Source organism: Pecten maximus, chromosome 3 (assembly GCF_902652985.1).
Source record: "Pecten maximus chromosome 3, xPecMax1.1, whole genome shotgun sequence".
NCBI lineage: Eukaryota > Metazoa > Mollusca > Bivalvia > Pectinida > Pectinidae > Pecten > Pecten maximus.
The window spans coordinates 20168581-20186867 of NC_047017.1; the positions used below are offsets into that span (position 1 = coordinate 20168581).

Here is an 18287-nt window from a genome sequence, read left to right on the forward strand (position 1 = left end):
TAATGATAGAAAGGGTTATTCCAGTGAAATATCAGCCTAACAAGGGGACTCCAGGTTAGTTGGAAAAAGAATCGCTGAAGAAGTAATCTATTTAAAATATTTCAGTTAAATTAGCAAGATTTTCTCTTGAATATACCTTTTGTAGAATTTCTTCCATTTCTGGGGTCCTCTTGAAAGATATGTATTTTGCTGGAATAGCCCTAATTGTAACAAAGCAAACTTATCTCCAGTGTATCTGTTTGACAGGAGTCCATCGAGTCGGACGTGGCCATGCATGGTGGTAGTCAAGACAGTGGACTGGAGCAGACTGAAGGAGGCCACTCCCCTGGGGGTCTCACCCCTGGACAGGAGACAGAGATATTTGACTGTTCCTCATTTATACAGCAAGTGGGAGTACAGCGTCAAAGGCAGAGACACATACAAGGGTAACACTTGTTCTATCTTTTGATGTCTAGAAATAGTTATGTTTACTTTGAAATTAAGGACTAGGAATGGAAAGGTTTGGTTTCTTAAGAGCAAAGAAAGTTTGACAAAGTTTAGATATGAAGTAAGTAAAAATTAACAGAATACAGTGATTTATTGACTAGACTGAAAGAAGTCCGGCTAAGTTGATGTAGTCAGATTGATTTAACTGCATATTAGTGTTTTGAGTGATAAGTAAATTTACTAAAGAACCTGTTCTTTGTCCTATGATGAAACCATCCTTGCGCACACAGTATTGCTATCTGGTGGTCTGACCTCCGGTCTGTAATGTGACGATCCATAGGGACGCTCGGCCATGGTCAAGTGGACTAGGGTCGGGTCACTGAGGACAAAGAAAAAGAATACATTTAAAGGAATATATTTTATCCAATTGATTCACATTAACTAGTTGACAACAGAAGCACCATGTTTTTCTTTAATTATCAGTAAGTTTTATAAAAAGTCATTACAACCATTTATAGTATTTGTAATTATTTTAACTAGTATTTGTAATTATTTTAACTTACAGCCGAGAGTACATAGAGAACATTATGAGTCCTGATGATGGTGAGGGCAGCTGTCATAGTTCACACATCAGCACCAAATCAGAGAAGAATATGGCCGACTTTGAGGGTGAGGACTTCATCAGTGACGAGGAACTAGCTCAGATTGATGCCAGCCGATCTTTTAATCCCCACCAGATGCAGCAACACCTATCTAGTCTCGCCTCGATGTACCACACACACATGCCACATGGTTAGTGGCATCAGATCCTTGGAAGCATTTAACTTTTCAGAGAATACTATTTCTGTGATATGATGATAACAATAAATACAAAAGTAAAAGTAGCTTGTAGGAGAATATTGCCATTATAGAATGCTGAAATGATAATGTATAACTACCAGGTATGCCAATTTAAGGGTATTTGTCACTAAAAATTGTTATACTTCCTTAATTAAATTATAGTCTTTCATCAGTAAAATTGATAATTGTCTTTCATCAGTAAAATTGATAATTATAAGATCGGCCTTTCATCAGTTTGATCAACGATAGTATAAAATTTGTCTTTCCTCAGTTTGATCCATGATAATTAAAAGATCTGCCTTTCACTAGTTTGATCAATAATTATATAAAGATTGGTTGTTTCTTTAGTTTCCCTTATTGCTCAGGGAGTGTAATTTTCATTTCATTTCATTTTGTGTACCAGTGATTCACCACCGCCCCCAGCAGATGTTCCCCTGCCACCCGTCCGACTTCCCGTTTGACGATGTATGTGGTAAAGGAAATACATTGCTCTGGGATCTTGTCCAGGAGGAAACAGCAGTGAGTGAAACTTCTCCACAGTAAATCAGTTGTAACATTGATACAGATATCACTGTATTTAACATTGATACAGATATCACTGTATTTAACATTGATACAGATATCGCTGTATTTAACATTGATTCAGATATCGCTGTATTTTACATTGATACAGATAACGCTGTATTTAACATTGATACAGGTTCGCTGTATTTAACATTGATACAGATATCGCTGTATTAAACATTGATACAGATATCGCTGTATTTAACATTGATACAGACATCGCTGTATTTAACATTGATACAGATATTGCTGTATTTTGAAACTTTACAAGTAGGAACAAGGTTGTATAATGCTTAAGAACAAACAGAACTACATAATTCAGGTCATGACTAGAAAAAAATTCAGATTGAACGCATGGAGGCATATGCTTCTACTTTTCAAAGAAAGGGTATTTGTAAAAGTAATTGCTTCTATCTCTTGGTCAGCATGAAAATTTACGTTAAGTAGGTAAACCTGAACTTTTATTTGGTTTTAGACAGGCCATCATAAATTAGTGTGCTTCAAGCAGAGTTTTAATTGTTTGTTTGGTTTTAATTTGCAGCATATGTTACCAGAGGGTCTTGCTATGGAGGCAGAGAAAGCACTTTGTACTCTGGTATGCTATTCTACAGACAGAAAAATCAAGATGAAGTTTATTGAAGCCTGCATAGAAAATCTCTCTCAAAACAAATCGGTTGTGGTATCTCTGCGACTACTCCAAAAGATCTTCAGTTCCTTCCAACCATACAGGAGTGGGGCAGATACACACCATGTCACCATGTAAGTTTATTCTGCACTTATAACTACCCTACCCAAATTTGTATGTTTAAGCATTTGTCAAAATTTCAATAACCTAAAAACTAACAAAAATATTTTCAAAGAAATTTTATGACAAGAATTGGAAGCAACGTTAATAATCAGAATTTTGCAGAAGAAAAGTGATTTTAATATTATTATAAATGGAATCTGTGAAAAAAATGTGTTTATCTTATCCTTGAATACGATTATCAGTGTAATGTTAACAAATATGCATCTGTTAAGAGTTTATAGCTTATTCCCAGTTCGTACAAGGGGATTTTTTTTTGTGATTGTGAATATTGAAATACACAACAAACCATATTTATTGTCCATTGAAGGATGAATAAATACTGGTGATATAGATGTGAAATTAATTAATCCATGAATGGTAAGTATTTGAGGGAGAAAATCCAAATGTACAATATATATTTTTCAATTGTAGGTGGGCAGAAAAGGAGCTACATATGATGAGTCACTTCTTTATCAACCTGGTGTACTACACTGAGGCGATACAGGCGGGCAATGCTACCATCACAGCAATGTAAGTCACCAGCTGGAGTGTCTGTCTATTAAGTGATGGTTTTTCCATACTTGTGGATGATTTTAATGAGATCAACAGAGGATTGGCCACCACAAAGTCTATCTTATTTGTAGTTTGTGGTTTCAGTCCGACGTGTGGGATACTAGAAATATTAAAAACCATGTTTATGTTGATGCATTACAGTTACACCTTAATATATAATAATAATAAGGCCACTTGATACTAATTAACTTCTCAAAGCCACTTGATACTAATTAACTTCTCAAAGCAACTTGACACTAATTTACATCTCAAAGCTACTTGATACTTATTAACAACTCAGTGTGATTTATTTTTAAAATCTGTATCATATTGAAACTCCTACTATATCTATATTTGTCCTCTTTTACATAGGTACAGTCACAAAGAACAGGTACAAGTACGACTGGACTTCCTCACCTGTGTGTTCTCAGCTATGGGATCCCCTGATGGATTTAGTAAGTTTCTGCATTTATCAGTTTTATTAATATATTATTGTTCTCAAAAACTTCATTCAGGTATTTTAATGATTTTTGCTGAATTTATGAATAGCAGAGTAAAAATAAAGAACTATTTCACTCTCTATACTTAGCCATTTTATGACAGCTTTTTGTTTGTCCTGTGATGAAACCATCCTTGCGCACACAGTATTACTGTCTGGTGGTCTGACCTCCGGTCTGTAATGTGACGATCCAAAGGGACGCTCGACCGTAGTCAAGTGGACTAGGGCCGGGTCACTGAGGACAATATCCATAGGCATGAAAATAATACAAACTTTTGAATTTACAATTATTACTTTTTTTCACATCATTTTAAGACTGTGGTACAGGTAGAAAAAAAGTCAGAGTGATTATTATTTCTTTTTAAATGGAAATAAAATTATATTTATCTTATAGATTGTCATCAGTGTGGAATAGCAGTAAATCTACTTTTCTAAAAAAAAAAAAAAAAAAAGTCTGAATATGTTAATCATAAGATAAAAAAATAAAATTTAAATGAGTAGCATTTTCTGTTTCTCTTGTTTGTAAAAGATGTACAACCATATGAGAAATCCCTTAGACTTATCACTATTTTCAGAAGTTGTCCCTGTCTTTACTCCTGCTTCTCCCGCCCTCTCAATTATTCCTTAATTTCTTGTCCATGTCCTATGATGAAACCATCCTTGCGCACACAGTATTACTATCGGGTGGTCTAACCTCCGGTCTGTAATGTGACGATCCATAGGGACACTCGACTGTGGTCAAGTGGACTAGGGTTGGGTCACTGAGGACACAGTAAAGCCCCAACACAATTCTTTTTCTGGAAAAAAGAATAATTCAATTATTTTTCAAAAATTTACTTTACTGGTATGAGCTGATTCCATAGACTGATAATACATTTTGCAACTAGGTCTATTATGACCCTGGCTGTTAAATAGGATGTTGAACAAATTAAACCAAAGGTCTGTTCCATTGAGGCAGGAGTGGTAGCCTTCATGTTTTAGAAACTTTCTTTTGTTTAAATCATATGTGAAATTATTAGTAAGCAATATCAATACATGTGTTGAAAATTTCAAGAAATTACATCCGTCTAATTTTTCATTGCATAGGGTTAAATCTGGAGCAGGTGGACACCCTGTGGCGTTGTATAGCTTTGGACACGGAGTGTTCCGATGAGTGTCTCAAGTGGTTTCTCAACCAGGCAAAGAGTAAAGACCACCATGCTATGGGCCTGGAAACATTTAAACACATCTTTTTAGAAAAGGTATTGTGACACGATGACAAACTAAAAACAAAGAAAAAAAGGGAAGTTTATGTAATGCAACAGTTTATTGATGTTGAATATTTCACTGTGGTAGCATTTATGGAGGATATTTGATTCTGCTATATACACACTTCATAAAGATAGTACAAAAGTAAAGTAAGGAAGTTCAGTTTAATAAAAGTCTACACTAGTGTTGAATAATCCTGTCATTTGTAAGTAGGGGTATTAACAGTATCTTAGTGTTAATTACTTGTCAGCACGTAGCATCAACTTTATGTTTACAATTTCCACAGATGCCCCAACTGAAGCCAGTATCCATGAGTATGATTGGCCTGAACCTGTTTCAGCAGTTATCACATCTGACAAGGATTGCCAATGCATCTCTCGATAAGTCGCTGACCGAGGATCAGGTGAAAGTTTTTCTGTTATTTAAATATTGTTAAATAAATATTTGTTTTTTTGTAACACCTGTACAATATTAAGTTTTATCTCATACTGATAGATAAATGCTTTCTGTCATAACACCTGTACAATATAAAGATTTATGTAGTTCACTTCCACACTACTTGTGTTGTGGTTTCCATCATATGGTCATAAATTGTGTACAACATTCTGTAAAAGTGCTTATTTTGGTTAACTTTTAGTTCAAAACCATATAGAAAAGATTAATGCCATCTAGAATTAGCACTTTCGCAATGCTTGCCATCAAAAACTATTTACAGAAACTATAATTAGCATAATCAGAATTTAGCGGAATGCTTCAAGTGCAAAAATTGCTAAAATAAGATTTCCACTAAAATACATGTACACTTGAAGCATTATATGTATGTTTACTGTATTCAAACGATATTGTGTAAATTATTTGTATAAAGGTTAAAGAGGCAAGCCCGCAGAGATCAGAAAAATTGGCTAATAGAAAAAGATTTTTTACACATGACAGATTGTTGGAATTGTTGAGTTTTTCATTTTATTTTCCTTATAAAACGCTGAAAAGTGATATTAAAACCTCATTTTTAAATATTATTTATTTAATCGCAACCCGCAATAAGTCTAATTTGATTGACACATCAAAGAAACAAGCACGTGCACAGTGCCGCACAGTGATAACTTCAAAGGCAGCGGCGATTTACAAAGAAGATTTGCCGTTATATTCCATACATTTCCCTCTCAGGTTGAGTTTTAAAACGTCTTTTAAATACATATTCTGTAATTGTTTTCAAGAAATAAAGTCGGAAAGCCTCTAATTTTGTCAAATAGAAACGTGTACTGAAGTTTATTTAGTGATCGGAGATGTGCCGTTTACCGGTCCGGCTGCGGGTAAGCCTCTTTAAAACAAATTATTGTCTGATGAATCCAGAAAGAGACTGCTATAACGAGGTTTGTCTCAACTTTTTGAATGCCATAAAATAACATTTAAAGCGATGTTTTTACCTATAGGTATTGAAAACAATTATCAGTCTTACATCACAATGAATTCAGAGGTGATTTCAGATGAAAGTATTTCTTTTAAAAAGATGATGTCTTTGAATTTTACCTGTTATCAGAGGTATTGAAACATCACAAGGTCATTTATTCCCATGTACAATGTTGTATCTTGTATTTGTCTCAGGTCTGTGGTATGGACCAGTTGTGGAACATCGCCCTGAAGGCTACAAACACGGACGTCAGCATCACTGCCATACAGATTCTCAACAGTTATTACATCAACTACGGCAACGGTCAACTGGAGAAAGAGGAGGAATTTGTACAGCGATGTATGGACAGCCTTGTTCAGGCTCTTTCAGATCTTAACCAGGTAAATCTTTAAGGCTCTGTTACCATGTAAATATTGGGTTCTATCAGATCTCACCCAGGTAACTCTTCCAGACTGATCAGGCTCCGTCAGATCTCAACCAGGTAAATCATTCAGGCTCCGTCAGATCTCAACCAGGTAAATCATTCAGGCTCCGTCAGATCTCAACCAGGTAAATCATTCAGGCTCTGGCAGATCTCAACCAGGTAAATCATCCAGACTGATCAGGCTCGGGCAGATCTCAACCCGGTAAACTCATCCTGACTCTAGTTAGATCTCAACAGATAATTCATGCAGACACTCTGATCTAGATCTTAACCAGGTAACTTATCCAGACTCAGAACTCTTACAACCTATGTCAGATCTCATCGAAGTGACTCTTTCAGGCTGTTTAAGATCTCAACAGAGTTAGGACTGTAGTTGGGAAGTCATCATATAAGAAACAAAACTCCTAAATTAATCTAGATGCTAAATAATGTTAATGTTTTATTTACTTGATAAAATTAAATCTGAAATATTTCTTTGTTTATTCTCAGAATCCAGATACAAATTTACTAGTCATTCAAAGAGGTTTGGTGCTATTGAAAAACCACCTGGAGGCATTCAGGAAACGGTACGCCTACCACCTGAGAAACTGGCAGATAGACGGGAAAGGAATCCGCAGTCACCAACGTTCCATCCATGACAAACAGTCATCAATGATGCGAGTGATTCTACAGCCAGCAGGCATGACTGACAAGGTCTGTTAACAAAAGAATCGGTTCATTTTTATGCCCATTATACAATGAATCCTGATTTCAAATATATTGTAAATCCATACATTTTATTCATCTATATACAAGAAATACATATATGAATGTCACAATTTTGAGAAGTGAGATTTTTGCATTTAGGTTATTAAAAGCACAATAGAAAAATAAATTTATGCATTATGATTTATTTAATATTGATATGACTGAAGTTCAAAGAAACTAACCTTATACTCCAAAAAAAGGGTTTCCCAGTGAAATATCTACCTAACCTCAGGAATTTAATTAATTCCTGCCTGCTATTACAAATTACCTATATTATCTATTTCTGTTACAGACACAGTTAGAGATGTCATCAACGGACTTGGTGGCAGAGTTACGTGCAGAGGTGACACGGTGGTGGGAGGGGCTTCACAAACAACAACTAGCCCGACATCAGGCAGAGGGTGCCCACAGCAGTACGATGCTGTCACCAATACTTGGTGCCATGCTAGGTGATGGCCCCATCCGTATGATAACCCTAGGACAAGACCTCACTGTAGACATGGATGAGAAATCACTCGGTGATATGCAGTTCAAAGACATGCAGGTACTGTGGCTGCATTATGTGGTATCAATATCTCGTATCTTTATTTATACTGTTGGCAAAACTTGAGTTTCAGAATCTTAATGGGATCAAAATATGGATAGAAATTCTGTGATGTGATAATGATTCCAATTGGTTCATTGAAAGTGATTTATGCTCTTATGGAAGCAGTGGTTAAGGTGTCCCAACACTTTAAACTAGCCCTCCACCTCTGGGTTGCGAGTTCGAAACCTACGTGGGGCAGTTGCCAGGTACTGACCGTATACGTAGGCTGGTGGTTTTTCTCTGGGTACTCCAGCTTTCCTCCACTTCCAAAACATAGCACGTCCTTAAATGACCCTGGCTGTTAATAGACGTTAAACAAGAACAAACCAATACACAACACAATGCCTTGAACTTACTAGTGTAGGGATTTAAATGATTTACTTGTGTATGACACAGATCTTCTTTGTTCCAGCTTGTGTTTGTGTCTGTGGGTGCCAGTAGACCCCAACGTAAAATGGACGGCAGTATCCCCTCATCCTGTCTGCCTGCACCCTCCCACAGCAAGCTGCCTGTGATGCTGATGATACAGGAGCCACACTTCAGCAAGCTCTTCACTTTACTGGAGAGGCTTGGAAAGTTGGACTTCACTTCAACAGAGATGGTAAATACTACCCATATTAGAGACAGCTTCATTTCATTGTGTCTGTACCAGGTATGGACTAAATAATGACATAATTTAATGATAATGACAACAGAATAGGGATAAGTTATTAAATAATTCAGTTTGGGAAACTCTTTCAAATGAGTAAATATATATGTACTAATATTATTCTCAGGCAAAAACATTTGGAATTTGTTTGGAAGTATTTGTTGAGAATTAAAAAAAATGGAGGATTAATCTGTTTTTCCTTCTGGCCCAACACTAGATTGTCACACATACATATGCTGGACAATACAGTACATGACATCCACCTGTTGATTCCAGATAGTTATCTTGCAGGAAGTCTTTCTAGGCTTTCAGCACTTTAATTTTAGTGTTGGCTCTAGATGTCAGTCTTCATAGATATGTGAGACTTGTTGTCTGAAATAAAACTGTATTTAAATTAAATGAACAAGAGATAAGTGTTTTTGTTTGAAATTTGACATTTAAAGTAAATAACAAGAGATGAAGTATTATTGTTTGTAATATGACAGGAAAGCCAGGAGCGATGGGGCCTACAGACCAAGGCGCGTGTGTTGTCTCGGAAAGTGTGGGAACTTCTTATGTTACTACCAACCAACCAAAGTATGCTTGAGGGCTTCAACAGTATTGTCTCTGAGGAGGTGAGTCCACTATAACAAATTCTACTTTGTCTTTGACTTTGTCAAAATAATTTTTTCTGTAAGAGCTAGTTAGAATTTTAAGATACATGTTTATTAAAATGAAATTTCAGTTCATTAAATTTGATATTGATTACTTAAGAGTGTATTGGAATCAGTGTATTACAACGGTGTTTAATGATTTTCATAACTTAAGCTAGCACCTATACATCCAGTTAAATACATGTATCTTTTGGTTCAGGACAGAAGGTGACCCAAAGTGATCCTGTCTTTTACATTCAGTATTATTGTTGTGAGTTTATATTGGATAGCTCCTGATTGGTATGTGTTGTATTTTCAACAGAGTCCTGAGAAGGCAGACCATTGGGACACATTACTAGCACCCAATGCTCCACACAAACTTATGTACTCTCTCCAGATAGTGGAGGCACTCTCCCGAACACCTCGACACCGCAGAAAGTTCTCTGTAAGTTCAATGGTACAAAATATTATCTTGAAAGAACCAGCCTAATAAGATATGATTCTAGCTTGTTCGTTTCTTTTTACTGGAAATGAAGGATTTTGACTACTTCCTAAGATTTTTAATTCTCAGTATTACTGCATCAAAATGGTTTTGGTTTTAAGCTCCAAAAAAGGAGATTGAAAAGTACTTAATAAACTTGTATTTATTATTTGGGTTGACCAGATGAGGGCAGGTGCTGGAGACTCTCGAGCTATGAGTACAGATTCGGAGATGGACACTGACAGCAGTGAGGAGGTCTGGAGCCAGAAGGTAATCTACAAAGCCACATTCTGCATCATACAGTTTGTCTACATCACTTATTATTATACACCGCAAATGTAGTGGATAGGTCATTTTAAATTATTTGTCTTTTCCATTCCACTGACTTCAGTCAGACTTGTGTTTATTGTCATTAATATTATATTATTATATATAACTACTTTTTAGATACATTTTAAGGAATAAATACAAAAAAATATATTTAATTTAGCTCACTGTTATTGATATTTGAGCCTCACTTATTTAACTTTGTTTAGATATTGTATTTAGAACATTTTCTTTGGTTATACTTCACATTGAGTTCCTTCTGTTGAGGTGGGACACATTCATTGTAAACTTTATGTATCGATAATTTAGTGCTGATATTTAAACTTGCTTTCTGTTTTTCTCTGTAGTTTATAACAAAGGGTGGTTTAAAACACTTGCTCAACATCTTCAAGTCTGGTGTTTTACAAGCTAGAGAGGAAGAAGCGTGGAGCCAGGTATGTGACCAATAACTGTCCATGATGGTATTATATGAAAGACATATATCTTACAAAATGTAGGGAAATGTGACATGGATCGGCATAGCATAACACAAGGAAGCTGCAGTCACAAAGAGCAGCTTGAATATGAAATGTCATATATTGTATAAAGTTTAGATAAGTAATGACGTTTGATCTTGCTAAAGTGTAAAATAAAACATTCAAAATGCTTTTCATTTAGTGTTCTATACCATTTGATGCATGCTATTTTCTGGAATTTATTTTAGATTGGTTTAAAAGTAGTTTGGCCAAATACAGATACCTTTACAATTAAGTAGAAAAGTGTTAGTGTGTTATAACCAACTTTTGTGTAACAGTGGAATCAGGAGTGTCTGGCATACCTACTCCGACTCATCAGCCAGTTCTCTGTGGAATTGTCAGATGCTGAAGCTGGTCATGATGATGTGTTTGAGTCTTATGAAAGTCCCAGAAAAAAGATGAAACGTCATAAAGGAGGCAGTGAGAAGATAATTATACCCAGACTTAATCAGGTACAGCCAGATCTATATAGACAGTGCTAATTGGCTATTTCATAACTGTCTTTGTTTTATTTTGATATATAATTTCAATTATTGTTATAAAAACTAATATGATATATAATTTCATTACTTGTTATAAAAACTAGTACAGTCAAACCTGCCTTAGCGACCACCTGAATTAAACGACTTCCTTTCATATGCGACCGTATTTTTTCCTCCCAACGTTATTTACTATACTAGTGACCTGGATTAAGCGACTACCTGTCAGACGCGACTAACGACCATCATTTTCGTGTCCCAAATGCTGAAAAGCGACTTTTTTCAGCGACTTTCCGAGTTTTAAAACGGAAGCAGAAGTCCTAATCAAGAAGAAACCGGACGAACTTGTCTGCTTTTAAAGATTAAAAAATACTTCAGAAATGCATGAAAAGTCTTATTCTGTCTCAAAAAATGTATTGAATTTATTATCTTTGCCCTGATAACACCCAAAAACGAACGAAACTGTACTTTACTTCTAAAGAATGAAAGAAGGAGATGGGATATGGCGAAAAAACGTCCTCGCCATTCAGACGATTTTCACGAAATTTTGATAGATATAAATAAAAACATTTGCTTGGGAAGTATGAAAAAGAGTGAATAAACAGTCAACTTACTGTTTAACTGAAATTTATGTTCTTTTTGAGACATTAGGACAGATATTTGCCAGTTAAAAACGTCTCCATCGTTATGAAGGAAATGCAGTTATGTGACTAATAATCCGGACGGAAGTCCGGGCCAGGAATTCAGGAATGCAAAAAAAAAATTTTTTTATTTTTTTTGTAAATGTATCCGGTACTGGAAATATTCAAATTAGCCATTCAAATTCTTTGATTATTTTTTGTATCTTAAAATAAAAAAAAATATTGTAACATGCTAAAAGAATTTATATATATATACACCTGTATTAATGAAAATAAAAGAAACTGAATTAAATTTAAAAAAATAAATATTGTACTACATATGTAGAAATGGGGATATTTTTATATATTGTCCATTATTATAAGCATTTTATTTCATTAAGTGAATGGTGATTTTTCTTTCTTTTCTTTCTTTTTCTTTTTTTCTTTCGTTTTCCTCAAGAGGTCTCTTACAGATTTGATTATATTCACAATCTTAATTGATGACTGAGGTAATTCCTTTTCATATACATATATGTACTAATACTTGTAGCTGATAAATATTACATATGTGGCAGAATAATTATGAACTTTCCTTTTCGGGTCATTTTCTTTGAACCTGGATTAAGAGACCACCTGTCATATGTGACCTTTTTTATTGACTCCCTTGGAAGGTCACATATGACAGGTTCGACTGTATTTCAATATATAATTTCCAAACTGTAATTGTTCCAAAACTTGTGAAATATATATAGAATACTAAGGAATATTATTTAGATTTGTTGATATGTATTGTGGATATTTTAAGTTAAGTTTTAATATTTTTCCATATGTTACAGTCTACATTATCCATGCTGAACATCGAGTCTATCCTAAAGATCCTCATGCAGATTCTATATGATGCAGCCTTCCCCAGTGACACCAACCCTATCAACACAGGGACATGGGGCAGGGCAGAAGGTAGGTATCTGCTATTCAAACATCTTACCTGATATTATCTGCTAAAAAGAATTGTATAAAAGATAATGACATTTCTGCTATAGTGAAAATTCATTCCTTTACAATGAGTTCCAATAATGTAAAGTCATACTGGCTGATGTATGTGTAATATTTGCTGGTATATATTTCAGTGGTACACTACTCCTGGTTGTTTTTGGTATCCTGGGCCTACTCCAGTGAAGAAGTCAAACATGCGTTGTGTTCTGCCCAGAACTTTGTGTCCTGGCTCCGCAGACTCACACTGGATGCACCCGAGGTATACATTACTTTTCCCCTACAGAATACAGTTATGTTTTAAACCTTTTCTTATAAAAATTGTTATGTTCATTTAATTTTCTTCTTTATAAACTTCAGTTAAGAAATGAATATTGATCAAGATTAGAGGTTAATGAGATGATATGTATTTTTGCAGCCATTTGTGAGACGTGAGGCTTGCATGGGATTGTACCGCCTGTGTCTGGGCCGCACCGCAGATAGTAAGACCGGTTATACTCTTCTCATGCCCATGTTGTCTAGTCTACTCAGCTTCCTCAACGAGGCCCTTACTATCAAACCACAACGCAACTTTGATGTGAGTATAATCTACAAAATAGCTTATTTGTATAAAACTAATTCATATTCTGCTTTTCTCCTGGTATATGATACAATGACTTCGTGGTTGAACTCTACTACAGTTAAACCTCGTTATAATGCCACCCGTTATACCGCCAAACTCGCTTATCGCCATGAATTTATTCAGAACGGATTTCCTCCCATGCTAATGCACCCGTTTTACCGCCAAACTCGCCTACCGCTATCCGCCATCATATTTCCGAAACAAACAGTTAAATTAACATTATCTTGACCTCGTTAATATCGCCAAATTTAGTCCAGAATGACGTGTGTGTTTAGATGTTATTGTGACGTGACTGACAGGTAGGCTAATTAGCTGTACGCCTGTGAGCATGTGTATGTACACACATGAAATCAATCGACCATGGCTAATCCTTTGTGGTTTTTCTACAGGTAAGTTTACAGGTAAGGTATCATAAATAAAGCTCACTTCTGTGATTTGTACTTACTATTTTTAAAAAGGAGCCCCCAAGTCTATTCTTAGATACCGCTACACGCTTTGTTAAAATCTCGTGGGACTCTGTTACTCCCGAGACAATCGCGAGATGCTGGATACACAGCGGTATCGTACCACGTGACGACGCGTCGTCATCGATACCGGAAACCCCCGACACAGACATGCAGGCATTACCTAGTGCGTGTCCATGACGAACTGGACTTAGATCCAGAGTTGCGACTCACAGTTAGACAATTCATTGATATGGACAAACATTTAGCACCGAGTGAAGTTGTCGAAGAAGGCGACATCGTGAAATCTGTGACCACAAACGCGATCTCGGACGACGATGATGACGACAGCGAGGTTTGCATAGCCCCGCCCCCTACTATAGGAGAAGCAAAGGTGGCTATCGACACGGTTTTAAAATTTCTCGAACACGAGAGTTCTACAACCGAATCAGATATTCAAAAATGTTTATCTATTCAACAGTTTGTCTTGTCAGTTGGTCAATTGAAGGCAAAACAAACGACCATTAACTCATTTTTTGAAGCCCAGTAACTTGAGGCTGAGCATACACACGATCACGAGGTTACATTGACTGATTGAATCATTCTCGGTAAAGTAATTGAATTTAATATTTATCTATTTACAGTGTACAATATTATCATGTATTATTTTGATATTAATAAAATGTTTTTGATATTTTTTTCTTAAGTAGTTTTTGATCTCCCAAGCATCCAGTTGTTATGGGAACACCACCGATAAATTTTGGACATCAAACTCGGTTATGAATGGCAAACCCGATATACCGCCACACTCGTTATATCGCCAAAATTTCGTAGAACAGAAGGTGGCGTTATATCGAGGTTTTACTGTATATTATATAGCTCCATATCAACCAAGTATAAATCTGTATGGTGTCTTTTGTCACACAGTTGGATGGGCTGAAGGAGAAGGAGCCCCAGGGGCCAGGCTGTCGGGACTACTTCTGGCTGGTGTGTCGCTTCGTGGACAGCATCTCAAAGGAGGATGCCAAGTCAGACAAGGTATTGTCATGCTAAATCAGCAAATCTGAAAGGTTTCTCAGTGCTGGTACATTTTCAGCCTGATTTCTGGATTTTCAATGAAGACCAAGAAGAATCTTAAAGCCACTGATTCACTTTGCTACTAATAAAGTGTTCTGGCACATCAGCAGAAAAGTTACAACCAGATTCCTAATTATCAAAAGTGTTGAGCAATGTGTAAAGGAGACAGATGAATGGATTAGAGCACAGGGGGCAGGAACTATTAGATATGTTGGTGGACAAATTCGTTTTCCTGTATACTGCATTGTAGATTCATATTACAAATTGATTAGATATGATATGCAAATGAATGGCTCATATTCTAAATTCCATGCTTATTATTGTTCAGGATGAGATTGTCAACATCAACAACCTTGCGAAGGATGTGTCCAATCATATAATGGAGCGCCAATACCTGGAGACCCGGCAGGGGTTCGAGGAGGATGACGGAGTCATAGGACTACTTAACTTAATGACAGCTATCATCAAACACAACCCCACATACAAGCCATCATCAGAAGGACAGGTAACCAGTCTTTACACTGAAATATTTGTTTTACTCTATTAGTATTGTGTTGGGTATATACTGAAAGTGAATCATTTGTTTTACTCTATGAGTATTGTGTTGGGTATATACTAATAGGGAACCATTTGTTTGCAGAATTTTCTAGAGGAGGTTTTTTTGGTTCTTTTTTTTTTTCTTTCTTTTCTTTCTTTTTCTTTTTTTCTTTCGTTTTCCTCAAGAGGTCTCTTACAGATTTGATTATATTCACAATCTTAATTGATGACTGAGGTAATTCCTTTTCATATACATATATGTACTAATACTTGTAGCTGATAAATATTACATATGTGGCAGAATAATTATGAACTTTCCTTTTCGGGTCATTTTCTTTGAACCTGGATTAAGAGACCACCTGTCATATGTGACCTTTTTTATTGACTCCCTTGGAAGGTCACATATGACAGGTTCGACTGTATTTCAATATATAATTTCCAAACTGTAATTGTTACAAAACATGTGAAATATATATAGAATACTAAGGAATATTATTTAGATTTGTTGATATGTATTGTGGATATTTTAAGTTAAGTTTTAATATTTTTCCATATGTTACAGTCTACATTATCCATGCTGAACATCGAGTCTATCCTAAAGATCCTCATGCAGATTCTATATGATGCAGCCTTCCCCAGTGACACCAACCCTATCAACACAGGGACATGGGGCAGGGCAGAAGGTAGGTATCCTGCTATCCTAACATCTTACCTGATATTATCTGCTAAAAAGAATTGTATAAAAGATAATGACATTTCTGCTATAGTGAAAATTCATTCCTTTACAATGAGTTCCAATAATGTAAAGTCATACTGGCTGATGTATGTGTAATATTTGCTGGTATATATTTCAGTGGTACACTACTCCTGGTTGTTTTTGGTATCCTGGGCCTACTCCAGTGAAGAAGTCAAACATGCGTTGTGTTCTGCCCAGAACTTTGTGTCCTGGCTCCGCAGACTCACACTGGATGCACCAGAGGTATACATTACTTTTCCCCTACAGAATACAGTTATGTTTTAAACCTTTTCTTATAAAAATTGTTATGGTCATTTAATTTTCTTCTTTATAAACTTCCGTTAAGAAATGAATATTGATCAAGATTAAATGAATATTGATCAAGATTTGAGGTTAACGAGATGATATGTATTTTTGCAGCCATTTGTGAGACGTGAGGCTTGCATGGGATTGTACCGCCTGTGTCTGGGACGCACCGCAGATAGTAAGACTGGTTATACTCTTCTCATGCCCATGTTGTCTAGTCTACTCAGCTTCCTCAACGAGGCCCTTACTATCAAACCGCAACGCAACTTTGATGTGAGTATAACCTACAAAATAGCTTATTTGTATAAAACTAATACATATTCCACTTTTCTCCTGGTATATGATACAATGACTTCGTGGTTGAACTCTACTACAGTTAAACCTCGTTATAATGCCACCCGTTATACCGCCAAACTCGCTTATCGCCATGAATTTATTCAGAACGGATTTCCTCCCATGCTAATGCACCCGTTTTACCGCCAAACTCGCCTACCGCTATCCGCCATCATATTTCCGAAACAAACAGTTAAATTAACATTATCTTGACCTCGTTAATATCGCCAAATTTAGTCCAGAATGACGTGTGTGTTTAGATGTTATTGTGACGTGACTGACAGGTAGGCTAATTAGCTGTACGCCTGTGAGCATGTGTATGTACACACATGAAATCAATCGACCATGGCTAATCCTTTGTGGTTTTTCTACAGGTAAGTTTACAGGTAAGGTATCATAAATAAAGCTCACTTCTGTGATTTGTACTTACTATTTTTAAAAAGGAGCCCCCAAGTCTATTCTTAGATACCGCTACACGCTTTGTTAAAATCTCGTGGGACTCTGTTACTCCCGAGACAATCGCGAGATGCTGGATACACAGCGGTATCGTACCACGTGACGACGCGTCGTCATCGATACCGGAAACCCCCGACACAGACATGCAGGCATTACCTAGTGCGTGTCCATGACGAACTGGACTTAGATCCAGAGTTGCGACTCACAGTTAGACAATTCATTGATATGGACAAACATTTAGCACCGAGTGAAGTTGTCGAAGAAGGCGACATCGTGAAATCTGTGACCACAAACGCGATCTCGGACGACGATGATGACGACAGCGAGGTTTGCATAGCCCCGCCCCCTACTATAGGAGAAGCAAAGGTGGCTATCGACACGGTTTTAAAATTTCTCGAACACGAGAGTTCTACAACCGAATCAGATATTCAAAAATGTTTATCTATTCAACAGTTTGTCTTGTCAGTTGGTCAATTGAAGGCAAAACAAACGACCATTAACTCATTTTTTGAAGCCCAGTAACTTGAGGCTGAGCATACACACGATCACGAGGTTACATTGACTGATTGAATCATTCTCGGTAAAGTAATTGAATTTAATATTTATCTATTTACAGTGTACAATATTATCATGTATTATTTTGATATTAATAAAATGTTTTTGATATTTTTTTCTTAAGTAGTTTTTGATCTCCCAAGCATCCAGTTGTTATGGGAACACCACCGATAAATTTTGGACATCAAACTCGGTTATGAATGGCAAACCCGATATACCGCCACACTCGTTATATCGCCAAAATTTCGTAGAACAGAAGGTGGCGTTATATCGAGGTTTTACTGTATATTATATAGCTCCATATCAACCAAGTATAAATTTGTATGGTGTCTTTTGTCACACAGTTGGATGGGCTGAAGGAGAAGGAGCCCCAGGGGCCAGGCTGTCGGGACTACTTCTGGCTGGTGTGTCGCTTCGTGGACAGCATCTCAAAGGAGGATGCCAAGTC

The 18287-nt window shown here is 36.4% G+C and overlaps 1 protein-coding gene across 1 annotated transcript in view; it reads left to right on the plus strand.

Moving 5' to 3' along the window:
* The window catches only part of LOC117323514 (ubiquitin carboxyl-terminal hydrolase 34-like), a 42569-nt gene that overhangs the window by 420 nt on the left and 23862 nt on the right, over window positions 1–18287 (plus strand). The window contains exons 2-23 of the mRNA XM_033878778.1: window positions 247–425; window positions 992–1218; window positions 1670–1785; window positions 2372–2589; window positions 3050–3148; window positions 3542–3624; window positions 4755–4909; window positions 5203–5319; window positions 6519–6704; window positions 7238–7441; window positions 7788–8039; window positions 8494–8682; window positions 9216–9344; window positions 9685–9807; window positions 10027–10113; window positions 10518–10604; window positions 10964–11137; window positions 12621–12741; window positions 12912–13036; window positions 13193–13351; window positions 14767–14877; window positions 15245–15421. Of these exons, the coding sequence (XP_033734669.1) occupies window positions 247–425; window positions 992–1218; window positions 1670–1785; window positions 2372–2589; window positions 3050–3148; window positions 3542–3624; window positions 4755–4909; window positions 5203–5319; window positions 6519–6704; window positions 7238–7441; window positions 7788–8039; window positions 8494–8682; window positions 9216–9344; window positions 9685–9807; window positions 10027–10113; window positions 10518–10604; window positions 10964–11137; window positions 12621–12741; window positions 12912–13036; window positions 13193–13351; window positions 14767–14877; window positions 15245–15421 (3318 nt within the window). The remainder of the gene's footprint in view (window positions 1–246; window positions 426–991; window positions 1219–1669; window positions 1786–2371; window positions 2590–3049; window positions 3149–3541; window positions 3625–4754; window positions 4910–5202; window positions 5320–6518; window positions 6705–7237; window positions 7442–7787; window positions 8040–8493; window positions 8683–9215; window positions 9345–9684; window positions 9808–10026; window positions 10114–10517; window positions 10605–10963; window positions 11138–12620; window positions 12742–12911; window positions 13037–13192; window positions 13352–14766; window positions 14878–15244; window positions 15422–18287) is intronic.